The 20,554-nt window shown below is 45.0% G+C and overlaps 1 protein-coding gene and 1 long non-coding RNA gene across 4 annotated transcripts in view; one reads left to right on the top strand and one right to left on the bottom strand.

The window, feature by feature from the left end:
* CACNA1H (calcium voltage-gated channel subunit alpha1 H) overlaps positions 1-20,554 on the top strand; it is a 389,727-nt gene that overhangs the window by 212,151 nt on the left and 157,022 nt on the right. For all 3 annotated transcript variants that reach the window (XM_081889028.1, XM_081889027.1, XM_081889026.1), the window contains exons 6-7: positions 6,391-6,550; positions 10,875-11,190. In XM_081889028.1, coding sequence (XP_081745154.1) covers positions 6,391-6,550; positions 10,875-11,190 — 476 coding nt within the window. The remainder of the gene's footprint in view (positions 1-6,390; positions 6,551-10,874; positions 11,191-20,554) is intronic.
* The window catches only part of LOC309357319, a 395,759-nt gene that overhangs the window by 369,886 nt on the left and 5,319 nt on the right, over positions 1-20,554 (bottom strand). The gene's annotated exons all lie outside the window — the stretch shown is intronic.

Below are 20,554 nucleotides of genomic sequence, written 5' to 3'. Positions count from 1 at the left end.
GATTTGCTTCAGCTACGTCTGTCTTCAATCCAATTTGGAAGATAAGCCCACCAGTTGAATTCATTTCCTGGTAGCGATGACACGCTGCCGTGTGATCCTTTCCTGATATGCTAATATCTTCTCTGAGCCCTTTTATCGCTTTTTGGTGGAAACCTTCATCTGCCGAGAGCTTGTGTAATTGCAGAAAAATAATCAGGTGCCCGTAAGAAATGATTTTGCCTGCTCTTTCACTTTGTTTCAAAAAGGTATTAAATTGTCTGGGACTCCCAGTAGTAGCCATCTACCTGTAAAGCTTTGATGGTGAAAAATACATAGGGACTGGAAGCTAATTCCAGTGTGCCCAGTTCTGCTGAGGGTTAGACTCCGTGCGGGGAGTGGAAATAATTTGAAGGGCCTCTTCCAGTCCAAAGCTAGGTAATTCAGCACCCTGGTCAGCTCCCAGAGGGCTGCTCTAGCGAACCTGGGAAGATGTTGTCCCAGCAAAGGCTTGGGGTCACTTGAAGCTTTTAAAAAGTTGTCAGGGCTTGACTCTGCTGTGTCTCCACCCCTTAGTAAAGTTATTTGCATATTGGAGGGGCCTATTCTGCAGCCACAAAGAGCAGCATACAGAGGAAATTTAAAATTACAAGTGGGATTGCAGCACAAATACTTCTGAACACTTTTATGGATTCCTTTTTAACTTTTTTTTCTCACCAATAAATCTAATGTACAGTGGTACCTTGGTTCTCAAACTTAATCCGTTCTGGAAGTCCATTCCAAAACCAAAGCATTCCAAAACCAAGGCGCTCTTTGCCATAGAAAGTAATGCAAAATGGATTAATCCGTTCCAGACTTTTAAAAACAATTCCTAAACCAGCAATTTAACATGAATTTTATTAACTAACGAGACCATTGATCCATAAAATGAAAGCAATAAACAATGTACTGCAGTCACACAATCAATCAATCAATCCGTAGCTCAGGCATCTCCAGTCTCGGCCCTCCAGATGTTATGGGACTACATTTCCCATCACCCCTGAACACTGGTCCTGTGTGCTAGGGATGATGGGAGTTGTAGTCCCAAAACATCTGGAAGGCTCAGTTTGGGGATGCCTGCAGTAGCTGAACTGGGTTCCACACAGTCACAAAAACAAAATGAAAAGAACCCCAAAAACAAAAAGGCAAAATAAATGGCAAAACCAGACAGAACACAGTGTAGCACTCAAAACGGAAGCATAACACTCAAAATGGAGCACATTCTGCTTTCAAAAAAAGTTCGCAAACCAGAACACTTACTTCCGGGTTTGCAGTGTTTGGGTTCCAAGTTGTTTGAGAACCAAGGCATTTGAGAACCAAATTGCCACTGCATACTGCATAGAGGTTTTGATAAGATGAATTTTAACAGGGAGAAATGGAAAGTATTGCACTTGGGCAAAAAAAATGAGAGGCACAAATACAAGATGGGTGACACCTGGCTTGAGAGCAGTACATGTGAAAAGGATCTAGGAATCTTGGTTGACCACAAACTTGACATGAGCCAACAGTGTGACGCGGCAGCTAAAAAAGCCAATGCAATTCTGGGCTGCATCAATAGGAGTATAGCATCTAGATCAAGGGAAGTAATAGTGCCACTGTATTCTGCTCTGGTCAGACCTCACCTGGAGTACTGTGTCCAGTTCTGGGCACCACAGTTCAAGAAGGACACTGACAAACTGGAACGTGTCCAGAGGAGGGCAACCAAAATGGTCAAAGGCCTGGAAACGATGCCTTATGAGGAACGGCTAAGGGAAATGGGCATGTTTAGCCTGGAGAAGAGGAGGTTAAGGGGTGATATGATAGCCATGTTCAAATATATAAAAGGATGTCACATAGAGGAGGGAGAAAGGTTGTTTTCTGCTGCTCCAGAGAAGCGGACACGGAGCAATGGATCCAAACTACAAGAAAGAAGATTCCACCTAAACATTAGGAAGAACTTCTTGACAGTAAGAGCTGTTCGACAGTGGAATTTGCTGCCAAGGAGTGTGGTGGAGTCTCCTTCTTTGGAGGTCTTTAAGCAGAGGCTTGACAACCATGTCAGGAGTGCTCTGATGGTCTTTCCTGCTTGGCAGGGGGTTGGACTCGATGGCCCTTATGGTCTCTTCCAACTCTATGATTCTATGATTCTATGATTTTTAAAATAATCAAGTGGGGTGTGTTACAGTTGGTTTCTAGCAAAGGCAGCCTTTTCACTGCAGTCTCATCATAGAGCATCTTAAATTCTGGTGCCAAAGGGCAGGGGGGCCACTGAGAATCCCAAACGGAGCTCGGTCAAGGATAAGTGCTTTGATCTGCCCACCTGGATCCCCCACCGGCTGCATCTGATTGTATTAGTTGGTGGAGGCTGACAGCAATAAATTTGCTGCAGAGACTGACTGCTAAAAAAGAAAAATGTCCTTGCAGCATAGGCATTGTCTCCACTCAGAATTGTTCTTAGAAACAGCTGGGTGAAGAATCCCTACAATTTGTGTGTTTGGCAGGGCACTTAGTTTTTCTAAGGGTGGAGGAAAAGATGTTTCCTCTAGCTTTACTCTTTTTCCCACCCTTAGTTTCATTGACTGCTCAAAATCCACTTCAGAGAGATAGATGAGATAGATGATAGAGAGAGAGAGATGATAGGTGTAGATAGATGAGATAGATGATAGATAGATATAGATGATAGATATAGATAGATAGATAGATAGATAGATAGATAGATGATAGATAGATAGATAGATAGATAGATAGATAGATAGATAGATAGATGATAGATAGATAGATAGATAGATGATAGATGATAGATAGATAGATAGATAGATAGATAGATAGATAGATGATAGATAGATAGATAGATAGATAGATAGATAGATAGATAGATAGATAGATGATATAGATAGATAGATGATAGATAGATGATAGATAGATAGATAGAGATAGATAGATAGATAGATAGATAGATAGATAGATAGATAGATAGATAGATAGATAGATAGATAGATAGATAGATGATAGATAGATGATAGATAGATGATAGATACATAGATAGATAGATGATAGATACATAGATAGATAGATAGATAGATAGATATAGATAGATAGATAGATAGATGATAGATAGGTAGATAGATAGATATAGATAGATAGATATAGATAGATAGATAGATAGATAGATAGATAGATAGATGATAGATAGATAGATGATAGATAGATAGATGATAGATAGATGATAGATAGATGATAGATAGATAGATAGATAGATAGATAGATAGATAGATAGATAGATGATAGATAGATAGATAGATAGATAGATAGATAGATAGATAGATAGATATAGATAGATATAGATAGATAGATGATAGATAGAGATGATAGATGATAGATGATAGATAGATAGATAGATAGATAGATAGATAGATAGATAGATAGATGATAGATAGATGATAGATAGATAGATAGATAGATGATAGATAGATAGATGATAGATAGATAGATAGATAGATAGATAGATAGATAGATAGATAGATAGATGATAGATAGATAGATGATAGATGATAGATAGATAGATATAGATAGATGATAGATGATAGATGATAGATAGATGATGATGATGATGATGATAGATAGATGATAGATAGATAGATAGATAGATAGATAGATAGATAGATAGATAGATAGATAGATGATAGATAGATACCTTCTAATCATATTTTCCCCATGTGGAACATAAGAAGCTGCCTTATACAGAGTTGGGCCATTGGTCCAACTATCTCAGGATTGTCAACACTGACCAGCAGCAGCTCTCCAGAATTTCAGAGAGGAGTCTCTCCCACCCCCACCTGGAAATGCCAGGGATTATACCTGGGTCCTTTGTGCATCTCAGGTGTTCAGATTAAACTGTGCACCTTCTGCTTGCGAATGAGGTGTTCTACCACAGAGCCTATCTCAAGGCACCTCAAAGTATCTTAAACTGAGCGTCAACTAAGAAGAGACTAGACTGATCCTCCATTGGGTTATTTCCTTTCTTTGAATCTCATGTGGGGAACCTTGGGCGGTGATTGCCACAAATTCAGGTGGCCTTAGAAGGAATATTGGACAAATTCATGGAGGACAAGGCTAACAAAGGGTCCTAGCCATGGTAGCTGTGTTCTCCCTCCACTTTTCAAAGGTCTCACACTGAAGAAAAGAGGGGCTTTTTTAAGGAGTAATTGACAATGACAAAGGAGGCAAAGCGAGGATTGTTCAGCAGAAGAAAAAACAGGAGGCTTGTGGAGAGATTGCAGCCGAGCCAAAATGGCCCACTGTCTCCAAATTGGGCCACTAATGGGCACGGGGGAGGCATTGAAGCCAGCAAAAAGCTTGGTAGGGCAGAGCTCTCAGGAGGACGCCACTTTGCACAGAGATGCCTTTTAGCAGGATGAAACGTCCCTGCAAAGTCTTTATTGCCAGCAGCAGATTCACCAGGCACATTGATTGGCACCGGAGGGTAAGAATGTCCCCACCCAAAGAAAACTCATTTTCCATAAAGTGCTGCGGTCACCAAAACTTTTCTTCTCTCCTTTGTAAGGCTGCATCTGCACCAAACATTCACCGTATTTTTCACTCTATAAGACGCACCCGACCATAAGACGCACTTAGTTTTAGAGGGGGAGAACAAGAAAAAAAACATTCTCTCCCTATCTGTGCAGTGCCCCTTCAGCGAAGCAGCAGGAGAAATGGAGCCCCTTCCATTTCTCCTCCTGCTTTACTGAAGGGGCCCTGCGCAGAGAGGGAAAGCTGCACAGCGCCTCTCCAGCAAAGTGAAGCTAGGAGAACAAGAGGGATCGGTGCGCACAGACCCCTCTTGCTCTCCTGGCTTCAGCGAAAGCAATGTGAAGCCTCCCGAGCGCAGCGGGAGTGCTCCCGCTGCACTCCAGAGGCTTCACGTTGCTTTTGCTGAAGCCACGGAGCCTGCATTCGCTCCATAAGATGCACACACCTTACTTTTTAGGAAGGGAAAAATGCATCTTATAGAGAGAAAACTACGGTAGATGGCTTACTCCTTAGCAGCACCAGGTAACATGGTGGGACGACGGCACTCGCCTGACCTCCCAACAGCTGTTTACACGAGGGGAGAGTTGCTCTTGGGCTCAGGTCTCTGCTTGCAGGTTTGCCACGGGGTATCTGGGTGGCCAGTGCAAGAAAAAGATGCTGGACAAGATGGGGACACTCTGCTTATGTTGTTTATGGCCAGGGTTGGTGGTGTGGCTGGGGAAGAGGGCTGAGGACCAGAGAGGGGACTACATTCATCCCTGAACCTCTCTGCTCTTGGTTTGGGAGGTACTGAGTGAGCTGTGAACTACCCGATTAGCTAAGAGATGTTTTGCTTGACCCCCTGCAACAAAAACACAAAAGCAGGCTTAGAATTGCCGCTGTTTGTTCGTTTGCTTTTTCACAACGGCTGCTCACCGTCCCCTTTGACGCGGGGCTTAGTTCCACCGCTGAAAACAACAGCAGGTCATTCCGGTGCCAAACAGCATATCGGCAGCGATCGGGGTTGCAGACTGCAAGGGTATAATGAATCCCAGATAGCATCAGCCATCCAGGTAATCCCTTCTGATCCCTCAATTCGCAGGCAAAGTCTTAACATTCACTCGCTGTTTCTCTCTCTCTCTCTTCTGGCCGGTTCTCATCTAAATTACTTTGCCACCCTGCTCTGCTTCTCCCAGGAGGGGCTTGCTTCCCTCCCACCATCGCCATGGGTTGAGTTGTACCCTTGACAAAGGCGGTCAGTCATATCGCCCGAAGGGTGGCAGGGGAAAAGATGTCAACAAACGAATTTAGTCCTAATCCAAGGGCCCCCTAGGTTGTGCCACCCGAAAGTTGCTTTTGGACTACAGTTCCCATCATCTGTCATGGACTGGTTGGACGCAGAGCAATAGTGGGAGGAACCAGCTGGGGAAATACCTAAAGGAAGAAGGCACAGAGCCCACGAAGTGGTGGTGGGACAATGATGAGTGGACAGAAGGAGAAGGCAGGGAGGAGGAGGCATCGGAAGCTGAAGAAGGCAACAGGGCGTAGTGAGCTGGGAGAGTCTGTGGCAGACGGCAGTCCAGAATTAGAGGCAGAAGCAGAAGCAGAAGCAGGCTGGTGGGAGGAAGGAGGCCAAGAGGCCGAGATGGGACAGGCTGGTGAAGAAGTGCAGGTGTTTCCTGGTCCTGTTGCAACGAACTTCCCTCCGTAATGCAGACGTATGTGTTTTAAATGTGCTTTAAATATATGCAGGCCTGGGTCACAGGAGCTGTGCATCTGAACCAAGTGGATCCTGGAAGGACCTGCCAAATCTTTTTATCAGCCACTGCCTGCCTGCTTCGTGCCCTCCCTTCATCTCCCTTTTTCCTTCTCTCTCCCTCTCCCCAGGTATGCGCATACTCGTCACCCTGCTGTTAGATACTTTGCCTATGTTAGGCAACGTCCTTCTGTTGTGCTTCTTTGTCTTTTTCATCTTTGGGATCGTCGGGGTGCAGCTGTGGGCCGGGCTGCTGAGGAACAGATGTTTCCTAGACACCAATTTTCAAATGTAAGTACTCGGAAGTCAATCGGCCATCTCCTTACATCTGCCCATGTGCTCATGTGTGTTTAATTAAAGAACCGCAGAGTTGGAAGGGATGCCCCCCTGCAATGCAGGAATTGCAGCTAAAGCATCCCTGACAGATGGCCGTCCAACCTGTGTTTAAAAACCTCCAGCCAAGGAGAGTCTGCCACCTTCCGAGGGAGACGGTTCCACCGTCAAACAGCTCTTACCCTCAGAAAATCCTTCCTAACAGAATCTTCTTTCTTGTCCCTGTGTATACTGCCACCTGAGGCAGTCCACTCACCTTGCCTCATGGGTGGGCCGGCCCTGACAATTAGAGTGCTTAGAGTGTCAGATGAGGATCCAAGAGACCAGCCTTCAAATCCATCACTTGGCCATGAAGTTCACAGGGTGTGACTGTGGTCCTCTCAGTTTCAACTATCTAAAAGGCTTGTTGTGGGAATGAAATGGGGAGAACTGTCTACACTACGGGACTAACCCGTAACACTAACCCTCGTTCCTAAGGGACCACCTCTCCTGGTATTTCCCACGGGGGACCTTGCGGTCTTCAAACAAAAACATTTTGGAGGTCTTGGACCACAGGGAGGTTAGGCTGGTCTCAACCAGAGCCAGGGCTTTTTTCAGCTGTGGCCCCTATCCGGTGGAACGCTCTGTCACAAGAGACTAGGGCCCTGCGGGACTTGTCATCTTTCCTCAGGGCCTGCAAGACAGAGCTGTTCCACCAGGCCTTTGGCCAAGGCACAGTCTGACCCCCTCCTCGGGTAATCCTCATAGAACTCTAGCCCCATGGTGGCCATTAATTTGATTCTGAATTGGTTTTAGAATGAATTGATTTTAGAATGCTGTGTTACTTTTATTGTTGTTAGCCACTCTGAGCCTGGCTTTGGCTGGGGAGGGCAGGATATATATAAATTATTATTATTATTATTATTATTATTATTATTATTATTATTATTATTACGCCACCTTGTGTTCCATGGAGGACAGGTGGGATATCAATGCAATAAGTCAGATAAATAAATAGAATTAGTTGGCTGTGCCTGTGGCAGGCTCTAGGGCCGTATTAACACCATACCTTTAAAGCACTATGATACCATTTTAATCATTCATGGCTTCCCCCAAAGAATTCTGGGAGCTGGAGTTCCTTGGGGCTGCTGAGAGCCCCTTTATTTCCCTCACAAAGCTACAATTCCCAGCGTAGTTTAACAATCAAGCCCTTTTCCCAGGCAACTCTGAGAACTGTAGCTTCATAAGAGGAATAGGGGATCTCCTAACAGCTCTCAACACCCTCAACGGATTGCAGCTCCCATAATTCTTTGGGGGAAGCCTTGACTGTTTAAAGCACCATTGTAGTGTTTTAAATATATGATGTGGATAACGCTTATATTTCTTCCTGTGAATGGCTCTTAATCCACCTACCATTGGTCTCTCTGACTTCGGTTCTACCAATGGACACCAGTCATCGCTGAACAATTGTCACCTTTCAGTTGCCAGCTGCCCAGTGTCAAATGTCGTGTTGTCACCGGAATCTGCTACACAACTCACTAGAACCCCTCTCTCTGCTTTCTTCTCCTTGATCAGCTTCAATCTTCCCCCATTAAAACACCTCCAGCGTATACATTTGTCTCTATCACTCACACTTCTGTCGGTGCACTCGTTTCTGCCACAACCCGTAAACAAATTTTCCACCTTGCCACGCTCTTTGCAGAAATGTTAGGAAAGGGAAGAGAGTTTGGGTATCGAGCGAATGGCACGGGACAGTCCTAAATGGTATTGCTTTGGTTGTCAATTAAAACTCCAAAGCTGCGGAGCTTAGTGGTGCTGTTGGCAGCCTGGGGTGCTCTCCCCACACAGTTAAGTTTATTTTTATTACTAAGATGCTGCCCGGCAGTATAAAAATGTAAACAGAGAGTTCCAGGCGGCTTTGTGTGTTTAAGCGAAAGGTGTTTGGAGGGCTGCCTAATTTCCTCCTCCTGACTTGGATTGCATCTGATGTTTGGGCTTCTGAGAAAGGATGTCCAACCCTGAGGAGAAGGGCTTTTTTTGGCCTGCAGGCCTCATTCCATTCTAGGGGGTCGTTGGGAAAGCAACTGGAAACAAAGCCACCATTGTCATAATGCCATTACAGTGGTACCTTGGTTCTCAAACTTAATCCGTTCCGGAAGTTCGTTCCAAAACCAAAGTGTTCTACAACCAAGGCATGCTTTGCCATAGAAAGTAATGCAAAACGGACTAATCTGTTCCAGACTTTTAAAAACAACCTCTAAAACAGCATTTTAACATGAATTTTACTATCTAATGAGACCATTGAGCCATAAAATGAAAGCAATAATCAATGTACTGTACTGCAAAATAAATAAGACTGTATTGTAGATGATAAAAATAATAAAAAAAATTCTTACTTGCACTGATGATAGTCGTTGTTTGGATAGGGTTTTTTTATCCATTTCCACAGTCACACAATCAATCAATCAGTCAGTCAGTAGCTGAACTGGGATCCACACGGTCACAAAAACAAATTAACTGAAAAGCATCAAAACAAAAAATGCAAAATAAATAGCAAAAACAAAAGCACCAAATATCAGCTCTAAATATCACCTCAGAACACTGCAAACAGAAATGGAAGGCTTGAATTACAATTGGGGGATGCAAATTAGCAGCGCAACAGGAAACACGGGGGCACTCAAAACTGAGATTCCGAAAAAAGTTTCGAAAACCAGAACACCTACTTCCGGTTTTGCAGTGTTCGGTTTCCAAGGTGTTTGTGAAGTAAGCTATTCGAAAACCAAGGTACCACTGTATATGGATCTATGGTACACCCGCATATGGTGTCCTGTGTAAAGTTGGCAAGCATTCAGAAATGGCAGCCAAAATGATCGTGACGATGGAGCTCCTTAAGAGTCAAGGTTAATGCAGTTGGGACTTTTCAGCTTAGAGAAAAGGCAAGTAAGAGATTATAGAAGTTTGTAAAATTATGCAGGGCATGGCAGAAGCTTTCCTCCCTCTCTCATAACACAAGGACCCATGGACTTCCAATGAGGCTGAAAGTTGGGAGATCCAGGGCAGATAAAACAAAAGTGCTTCTTCATGCAGAAAATAGTTCAAATATGGAACTGTCTTCTGCAGGAGGCAGTGATGGCCATCAACCGGGATGGCTTTTAAAGAGAATTCAGCAATTCCATGGTGAATAAAGCATTCAGTGGCTACTAGCCATGACTGCTATGTTCTTCTTTCATGGTGTGAGGCATCAGTGCTTCTGAATACCAGTTTCTGAAGACCACAGGAGGGGAGAGGGCTATTGGGCTCAAATGAGCACCCCGCAGCACAACATCTTGTGCCAGTTTGTTTCCTAAAGACCAGCTCACTTTTCTCATCTTTGGAGTCCCAAATGACATTTGCTGGAAGTGACTGAGGCATTTCCAAAGACCCACTAGCAGCCATTTGGGCACCATCTCCCTGTTTTCCAGCTGCTGATAGCATCTTATGAGGCACTGGAGAGAGTCTCAGTTTGCCCATTAAAGAGCCTGGTTCATTCCAACACCCTGCGCATTAACCTCTAGCAAGGGCAGCATCACATGTGACAACTCTATGAGGCTGAGGACAGCTCAGCTTCCCCTCCACCCCAAATATGCGAGGACAGGGCTGAGCTCCTCCAATCTAGAAGAAGGCCTCCCCGGGCCTCATGGCCAACTCCCAATGCATGTGACATCACATGTGTGTTGCACGTGTGACATCACATACACACAACAATGTTGCATGGAACTCGGTGCCTCTGAGCAGCATTTTCCCACAGTGGTCATTTTAGGGATGGAAAATGTCGTGCTCAGATCTAGCCAGCAAGAGTCTCACCATGGTCTTCTGACAGTCATGCAGGTGGGGTCAGAACCAGGAGGCAAGGGTCATCCTAGGCCTCGAAATGTTGTCAAACCAACTTTGTTTTCTTTCTCTTTGTTTACTCTGATTGCATTGCAGGTTTTTGGCATGGCAACAATTCCCTAATGTACGTTTTGGCCCAGAGACACTGGAACAGTATAAGAGGAAAAACCAAACATGTAGGAGTGAGTTGCCCTCTTCTTAGTCAGTACAGAATATCTTGCCAAAGGCAATTTAGGCTGGAAATAATATTTGCTGCCCCTTGCTAGGCAGTAGCAGCTGATCAGTTCAGAACTGTCCCCTCACTACATAAAATACAACAGTCCCAACTCACTTCTCAAAAATAATAATTTCGGGGGGAAATTATCATCAGCTGAACGCAGCAAAGTTTTGACTTGGTATAAGAGAGTTTCCTGTGTCTTCCTTCCCATTCAAGGACGTACAACTTGACTTTCCTGAATCCCTACTATCGGCCAGAGGAAAGCGAGGAGAATCCGTTCATCTGCTCGTCCCACCGGGATAACGGAATGCAAAAATGTTCCAGTATCCCGAACCGGAAGGAGTACAAGGTGGAATGTACTTTGAGCATGGACTCTTACAACCAAAATTCGTACACCCTGGACTTCAGCAGCAGAAACGCCTGCATCAATTGGAACCAGTATTACAACATTTGCAGGACGGGGGAGCTCAACCCGCACAACGGAGCTATTAATTTTGATAATATTGGCTATGCTTGGATAGCTATTTTTCAGGTAAGCCTCTTTTTATTCTCCATTCTTTCATGGGGTACCCAAGTGTGTTTGAGATGCATGTTTTTGCCCAAGTAAGATAAGTAAATGAAGCAATCCTCAAATATTACATCAGCAGCTGGCCAACTCTGACGCTCTGCTTTTGCGCTGGTGGTTATCAAGCTTCCTGCCTCTGAGCACTTTCTGTTGTTTCATGTTGACACTTTGGGGGAAGATCCAATTGGGGTGGGCTAGCTCTCTTTTTGTGGAGGTTTTCCGTTGTTAGTTGTTGTAGCTCCACCTGATTCCCATTGCCCAGCAAGCAAACAGGGTCAGCAAACTAAGGTCTGCAGGGTAGATGCAGCCCACTGGGCTCATTAATCTGGCCCGCAAACCTTGCAGACCCTGCTGCCTCTCAGTCAGTCCCTGCGCTAAACCGGCACGGAGGCCTCGCTGTGCGGTGGCTGACTTCTGTGGCGTGATTTCTGATTGGCTGCAGAAGCTGCGATTGCTGAAGACGAGGTGATGTCGGTGCCTGAAGCGGCTGCGGCGTGAATGGAAGTGGCGGGGTCATTGGGGGTGGTCTTTTTAGGAGGGGGGTGCTTTGGGGAGAGGGTGGGTTTGGCCCCCCACAAGGTCTGAGGGACAATGGACCAGCCCCCTCCTGAAAATGTTTGCTGACTCCTGGGCTAGAGGTTAGCAAGGAACACTTGCCTGAGAGCAGAATCCACATACGAAGCCTAAGTCCCAACTCCCTGGGGGCCCGAGCACTCACAAAATTCCCCATAAAGGGGCAGGGCACCCACAAATTTCAGTGCCAGGACCATGCACACTGCATGGCACCCACGGCCCTGGGGCCAAGTTGGCACTCCTGATACAAAGTCAGACAGTCCAGAGGTCAGGGAATCCAAATGATCACAGAGCCAAGGGTTGAGCTGGAGAGCAGGTAGCAGCAAGGTCGGGCCAGGAACTACAGGCCTTGTTTCCAGCATCTGACTGCTGCTGAAAGCTGTTTATGAAGCCCAGAGCCAGCTGGTTCTGATCAGTGTCTTCTGCTCTGTGACCTTGAAGGTTGATCAGGTGAAGGTGGAGTCACTCCCGCTTCTCCCCCTTCAGGCAGCATGTTCAGCAGGTGAACCTGTCTCCTGGCCCATGACATTGCTGGTCTTCCCATAAGCCTTTGGCTTGTTTACAAAGAGTTCCATGTATTGGAAAACGATTGGGAAACCAATTCATGGAGGAGGACAAGTTTATCAATGGCCGTGTGGCTCTGAATGCCAGAGGGATTTGCAGAACTGTCATGGTTGCTAGAGACAATGGCTGTGTTCTAACCTCCATTGTTCTTCCTCTGAAGACCAGTTGGTGGGAACTGCAACTGGGCAGAGTGCTATGGCCTAATGCCCTGCTTGCAGGTTTCTTATAGGGGCATCTGGCTGGCTGCTGTGAGATCAGAATGCTAGGCGAGTTGGGCCATTGGCTTGATGGAGCAAGGCTCTTATGTTTATACGACAGAGCAATCTACTTCTGGTCCTTGTCAATGCCACATATTTCCATCCCCGAGTTTCCTCTGCTGCTCTGTTTTCATATCAATCTGCTCTTTCCATCAGAGAAAAAGATGTGCCAAAATTGCATTTAATGGCAGCTCAAGGCACACAGTTCTAAAAAAAAATCCTAAAATATAAAATTTTTAACACATTTTGGTGCTTCTTGAGCTGAGTTCTGTATTGTAGGCTTTTGAGACGTGTGGAACCTGAAGGATAATTGCATTCTGATCTGCATATGTGTCTGGTAGACACAAATTGGGACTGTTTGCTTAAAAACACAGAGCGAGCAAAACCCAGCTCCATCCCTGCCAGCTGCCAGGCCATTAAATGGTGTCCATTCCCTTAGCCATGGAGTATAATCGAGGCTTTATAGAGAGCACATTTTCTTCTGGCCGTGACTGGAAAAATGAGTGTCGGCTTGCATCTGATGCTCTCTTTATGTACGCCTTTCTCCCCAGTGCCACATATCTGCAGATGTGATGGAGTTTACCTGTGTATATAGAAACAGCCCTGGGTAATTTTGACGTGGGATGCTATTTAGGTACAAAGTTATTTGGAGTTAGCTGAAATGTTGAAGACACAGTTGCATCAACTAGGAAGGGGGAAAGGGAGAGGGTTGACTGTAAAACCTGTGGGAAGAGGGTGGAGAACCTCATGCCCAGGGGATAAATGTGACCCTCCAGAGGTCTCTATCCAGCGCTCGGGACTCTCCTCCAAGCCACACCCCTTTCCAGACCACACCCACCTCCCCAAGCTCACGCCCCTCGCTAGTCCTGGTCTGCATCCTCCTCATGGTTTTGCCCAGCAGAAATTGTCCTTGAACTGCTTCTTGCTCACCTGAATGGAGAGAGGTGACACGTGTGTGTGTGTGTGCATGTGTGTGTGTGCGTGTGTGTGTGTGTGTGTGTGTGTGTAGAAAGCACTGACTATTGTATGGCTGAAATGTAGCTGGCTCTTCAAAGGTGGCGGTCATATCCATTGCCTCCACCCAAACCACTTCTTACCTGCAGCACTTGCCCATGTGACTTGCATGTGGCCCCTGGTGGGCTCCCAATGAGGTCATGTGGCCCTTTGACCTAAAAAAAAAGGTTACACACTACCAGGAATCAGACAGAGAGGTAGATCCAGGGCTGGATTTAGGTTTGATGAGGCCCTAAGCTACTGAATGTGGGTGGTGCTTGTTGGAGATAAGCAGTGTCCAGTGCACAGCGGAATGATGAGAAGTATGAGCCAACATGCTCTATACTACTTTATTTACAGTTCAAAGCTGGTAAGTTACAGAAAAACATTTTCCCTCTGCCGGAGCAGAGAAAGCGTCATCTCTCCTCTAAAGCACGGAGAGAATCACAAACTGAAACTGCAAAGAACAGTGAAAAACAGGAAACCAGTGTACGTCACATCCAGTCTCCTTTCCCGTGGGAAAACCTCCAACAGTACATCCTGTGGAATGTAAACATTGTCTTGTGACAAGCACTTCGCTGCACAGAGAAGAAAGCAGAAACCAACATCCTCCCCCTTTCTGTGAACATCTCTGGGCAGCGTGTTCGTACAATATCAGTACAAACCCAACTTCTGCACATAGGTACAGTGTTGATCCCTTGATACAATCTTGGACAATACATCAGCAGGAATTTCATTACCTGGCATATAGGACACCGTTACGAGTCCCTTCTGAATACGTTCCCTAGCATGTTGCAACTTCAATTGCAAGTGCTTCGTGCTTTGCTTACAACCTTCAGAATTTAGCAAAGCCAAACATGCTTTGTTGTCCTGGTAAACCTGGATTGGACATTTGACAGGAATTTTCATGTCTTTGCACAATTGTAACAACCATTCACAATCTTCAAGTGAATAAGACAGTGCATTCAGTTCAGCTTCACAAGTACTTAAGCTAACTGTTGTTTGCTTCTTGCAAGACCAATCAAAAAGACCCTGATTGTACATATAGCAAACTCCAGACGTACTTTTCCTGTCTGTAGTGTCACTTCCAAAACTTGCATCTGCAAATATCTCAAGACCACCAGACTTCTGATTGTTAAATCTCAGTCTGTAATGCATAGTGCCTTTCAAATACCGCGCTATGCGTTTCAGAGCTTTCCAATCCTTAACAGTAGGATTGTTGACTTGTCTGCTTAGCAAATTACAGCTAACAGCAATGTCTGGTCTTGAACATCTGGCAATGAAGTTTAGCTTGCCTAGCACACTTCTGTACAGTGTAGTGTCAGAAAATGCTTCTTCAGTGTCATCTACCTGATAACCTGTTATCATTGGTGTGTCCACAGGGTTAGCATCCATCAGGTTTAGTTTGCTTAACACATCAGCAATTTTCCGTGACTGGTGTACTAGAATGTTACCATCTTGATCTTTCTCTATTTCCAGAGATAGGTAGTTGTTTACCTCACCAAGATCTTTCATGTCAAAGTGCTCTTTCAGTTGAGCTAGGGCGCAATTGTACATTGTGACATCTTTCCAAAAGAATAAAAGATCATCAACATAAAACAAACAATACAGTTTCTTTTGCCCCTCCTCTTTGACAAACACACATGGATCAGCTTTCCCTTGCTGAAAACCTAGAGAAAACAATACTTCAGTGAGTTTTGTGTGCCAACACCGTGCACTTTGTTTGAGACCATAAATTGACTTTTTCAGAGCACAAACAAATCCCTGTTTTACCTGTACGCCATCAGGTGGAAGCATATAAAGTGATTCATTTAGAGATCCGTACAGAAAAGCTGTATTCACATCATGGTGACTAATGTGTAGATTTTCTTCTGCAGCTAGCTTGAGCATAAGCCTAATGCTCTCATACCTCACTGTGGGTGAGTAGGTCTCGTGATAGTCTTCACCTGGTACCTGAGCAAATCCTGGCTACCAATCTGGCTTTGTGTCTGACTATCTTGCCATTTTGATCAGTCTTTGCTTTGAAGACCCATTTGCTTCCAAGCAGTTTCATTCCTGGAACTACTGGAACTAGGTCCCATGTTTTGTTCCTTTCCAAGGAATCAAGCTCAGCCTTCATGGCATTTAACCATGGCTCAGCTTCCTTTGAATCCAAATCCTGGATTTCTTGGAAACTTGAAGGTTCAAAAACCTTCTTGGAGCTTTTAACAGCTGTTACTGCTATGTTAGCAAACTCATCAGCAAATCTCTTTGGAGGTCTGCCTTTTGTGGCTCTCTGTGACCTACGAATTAGCCTTAGGTCTTCAACACTCTCCTCTTCCTTCTTAGGAGAAAAGTGACCTATTGTGAACAATGGTTCCTCCAATTCTTGATCAGAGCTTTCAGAGGGTCGCATAGAGGCTTTCGCACTCTTGAAATCCTCTGAATCACCCGATTCAGTTTCAGTTTCAGACTCAGAACCTTCATCAGTGGGTGTGGGTTGTTGCAGTTGCTTTTGACTATCCTCAGTCTCATCACTGTAATCAGGATAACATTGGAAAATTCCCACATTCTCCCCCCACTTGGCATTGTACTCAACACTTCTTGTGAGCTTAATTTCCTTAGAGTCAGTCATCATTATTCTGTAAGAACCTTTCTGATAACCTAGAAAGATACCATGCAAACCACGCTTGTCTAACTTGGAGTTTTGTGGTGAGTGAACCCACATGTCCGAACCAAAAATTTTCATGTGTTTGATGTATGGCTTCTTGCCAAACATCTTCTCATAGGGGGTACAACCAATCGCTGAAGATAACCTGCGATTATAACTGTAAGTGAAACATGAGAGAGCTTCGGCCCAATAACTCTCTGGAAGATTTGCATCATGCAGCAAGGTTTTTAACCCTTGAAGCAATGTCTGATTTGCCCGTTCCGCAAGTCCATTCTGCCATGGCGAGCGAGGACTAGACAAATCGTGTTGAATTCCTTTCTCAGCCAGAAAAGCTTCAAACTGCTGAGAAGTGAATTCTCCCCCCCGGTCAGTAAAAAGAATCCTTATCTTCTTACCATGCACATTTTCCAACCAAGCACAGAATTCCTTGAACCTAGGAAAAGCCTCTGATTTCTGCTTGAGATTGTACACAAAAATATACCTGGAAAATGCATCAACAAGAACCATGAAGTACCTATTCCCACCCAAAGAGGGCGCTAGTGGTCCAACCAAATCAGCATGAACAACCTGGTATGGTTCTGTAGCTTGCCTACTAGACACCTTACCTTTCGCAGCCATTTTCACCTTGTTTGCTGCGCATGCCTTGCACTTCATGTGGTACCTGCAGGGTTTAATAGTCATACCTTCAACCAAGGCAGGCATTTTTGATACTGCCTCAAAATGCAAATGACCAAATTTCCTGTGAAAATCGTGAATACATTCTGCATGCAAACTTTTGTTAGAACCTGCAATGCAACAAGTGTCATCCTGCACAACATCATCATAATACAAAAGAAACAAACGATCAACAAATTCAGCGTACAATTGATAATCATTTCTCTTGGTGATGATGCATCTATTGTTTTTAAAGGAAACGTCAATCTTCTTCTCAATCAGCTGTCCAACGCTAAGCAGATTATGTTTCGCATCCGGCACATAAAGCACATCCTGTATCGATAAGTCCAAACTGTGAAGAACAACAGTTCCGTAGCCTTTACTGGGGATTGTATGGTCATCCGCCTGGTGAATTGCACCTTCCTGCGGTGTAAAAGACACGAACAGTCGCTTATCGTTGCACATGTGATGCGTTGCAGCTGAATCAACAACGAAGAAAGATCTAGATGTCTTCTGGACCTCTGCAACCTCTGCAACCTTTGCAACCTTTGGAGCGAAGCGTGAGACCATTGCCTTGTGCTGCGTTGTCCTGGACACCGGACCTTTGCCTTTGCTCTGGCCTTTTCCACGCGATGAGCTTCCGCTGCGCTGCTCTGTCTTGGCCCTGGGATATTTGCATTCCCTCTTCATATGGCCTAGACGTCCACACGAGTAGCATTTCACTGCCTTCAAAGCTTTGGCGCCATCTGGTGGTTCCACTGCACTATGGGATGACGTCTGTGAAGTCTCCCCCTTTCCCATGCAGCCAGCACCCCGCCGATCTGCTCCATTCTGAATCATGGCAGTTTCACAGGCTACTGTGAGTTGAGCATTTGGCTGATCAGTGGTATCAAATTCCCCACTTGCCTCATCCAGCCTTCTGCAGCTAGCCATCATGACTGCTTTAAATCAAGCTGCTTTATACATGCTGCGTTTGTGTACAGCTGCTTCAATCCAAAGGCAATTTCAAAACAGCCTCTGCCTTTGAGCCTGCGCCTTTCTGTATGCTACGTTGCTTATCTGCAGCTGTTTCAAACTGCATTCCAAAAGCAAGCTCAAAAGTGAAAGTCCCCAAGTGCTTTCTCTATGCTGTGCTAAATTCTTGCTGCGTCATAGAGCTGCAGCTGCACTTTACTTTCGTTTTCCCCCAGCACAGCGTCCCTTTGAGCCATTTGCCTGTGCCGCGGCAAAACCGGCTATAAAAGTTCAAAGTCCAGCCATAAAGCCATTAATTAGAAGCTGGCAGGCTGCCCGGAGCAGTAGCACATACCTTCATCAATCATTTTGACGCGCAGAGCAGATACCGTGCGTTCCGTCTCTCTGCCGCTGTTCCGATACTTTGCCGGCACTTCGTCTCTGTGCTCCTTTGTTCCTTTGCCAGGAGCCCGACTTCTGAAGCCCATCCTCAAAACACTGCGTCCTTCTGGGCCCATAATAACCAAATGTTGGAGATAAGCAGTGTCCAGTGCACAGCGGAATGATGAGAAGTATGAGCCAACATGCTCTATACTACTTTATTTACAGTTCAAAGCTGGTAAGTTACAGAAAAACATTTTCCCTCTGCCGGAGCAGAGAAAGCGTCATCTCTCCTCTAAAGCACGGAGAGAATCACAAACTGAAACTGCAAAGAACAGTGAAAAACAGGAAACCAGTGTACGTCACATCCAGTCTCCTTTCCCGTGGGAAAACCTCCAACAGTACATCCTGTGGAATGTAAACATTGTCTTGTGACAAGCACTTCGCTGCACAGAGAAGAAAGCAGAAACCAACAGTGCTGTGGGTTAAACCACAGAGCCTAGGACTTGCTGATCAGAAAGTCGGTGGTTCAAATCCCCGCGATGGGGTGAGCTCCCATTGCTCGGTCCCTGCTTCTGCCAACCTTGCATGTCAGAGTGCAAGTAGGTAAATAGGTACCACTCCAGTGGGAAGGTAAACGGCGTTTCCATGCACTGCTGTGGTTCACCAGAAGCGGCTTATGCATGCTGGCCACATAACGCGGAAGCAGCACGCCGGCTCCCTCGGCCAATAAAGCGAGATGAGCGCCACAACCCCAGAGTCGGTCATGACTGGACCTAATGGTCAGGGGTCTCTTTACATTTACCTTTTAAGCTACTAAAGGTAATGGGGCCCTTTATATGTCCAACTGCCCTTATATGTCCAACTGTCACTTTTTTGTGTTGAATATATGCTATATAGTAATTTATGGACCTACTAAGTATCTAAAGCCATTTTATTTGTTTTTTATCTTATATTTTGGAAATGTACATCCAGGTGTTTTTTCCTTTAATTTTTTGGTGGCCCCCCAGAGAGTGGGGCCCTAAGCTGTACCTTGTTTAGCTCATACGTAAATCCGGCACTGGGTAGGTCAGCAATAAAGCACCGGACGTCAGTGAAGCTAACAACTTGGTTGAAGCTGTGCAGGTCTGAGTCTGGACAGCGCTTAGATGTGAAATGATGAGAACATCAGTGCTGGTTGGGCAGGGAGTAAACCTCAAGAGACTGACTGCTGGGAAAGCCAGTTTGAGATTCCCCCATTCTTGCAGCACTTGCAAAAACTAAACCGCAATGTGTGAATTGGTCTTGAAGAGAGTTAGTTCTACCCCATTGTGTGTGTGTGATGATTCTGGGGGAATTGTGTTGTGCCAATCTTTATTTGCCTGCCTCATTCTGTTTCCGAGAGCCTAATCGTTGCTCTTGTCATCCTACGAATTACACATGTTTCAGCGCTCCTCGCTTATTGTGTAATGGGCTAACTCTTGCATCTATTTATTAGGCAGGCGCATTCCGTGGCAAATTATGGGAAGTAATTATCTTATTATGGGTAAGAAAGAGAGGAGATGGGGACCTAAATTAAATGTGAGTTATTAAGGTCCCTCGGTTGCACATGATGTTCAGAGAAAGAAACGGAAGCTGTAATTAAGGGGGAGGGATGAAGCCGCTCTGGGTGAATTGCCCACCTCTCTAAATTCCTAGTTTGATTGGCGTTGCTAGCAGAGTAAGGAGGAGCAAAGGCCACGCTTTCAGTGAGAAATAACAAGATCATGAAAACAGGAAGCTCGATAAAGAGACATTCACCGGTGTTCGGTGTGCGACTGGGCCAAGGTCAAGGGGTTACTATCGGTATACAAAGCCCTTAATGGTTTGGGACCAGTTGAGCTGCGAGATCACTTGGCTCCAAATAGACCTGCTCAACTGCTTCAGTCTGTCTCATAATACCCAATCTGCATTTGTAAGAGACTGATTATTTAGTGTGGCAGCACCTGGACTCTGGAACTCCCCTCCATTGTCCTCTTTTTGGCACCTGCTAAAAACATCTTTGATTAGACAAGCCTACTCAGGTGTGTAGTTTATTGCTGGCTTTAATCTTCTGAACGTTTTAATTGTTTTTACTAATAATTTTTATTGTTTTGTTCTTTTTGTAAGCTATTTTGAGGTGCTTTACAATCAAGCAGTCTATAAATGTTATGAAATGATAGATAGATAGATGATAGATGATAGATAGATAGATAGATAGATAGATAGATAGATAGATAGAGATAGATGATAGATAGATAGATAGATAGATAGATAGATAGATAGATAGATAGATAGATAGATGATA

This window comes from Podarcis melisellensis (genome assembly GCF_964234715.1).
Source record: "Podarcis melisellensis genome assembly, chromosome: 14".
In the NCBI taxonomy this organism is placed as follows: Eukaryota; Metazoa; Chordata; class Lepidosauria; order Squamata; family Lacertidae; genus Podarcis; species Podarcis melisellensis.
Note: the sequence above shows the minus strand (reverse complement) of the source record. Positions and strands in the feature narration are given on the sequence as shown.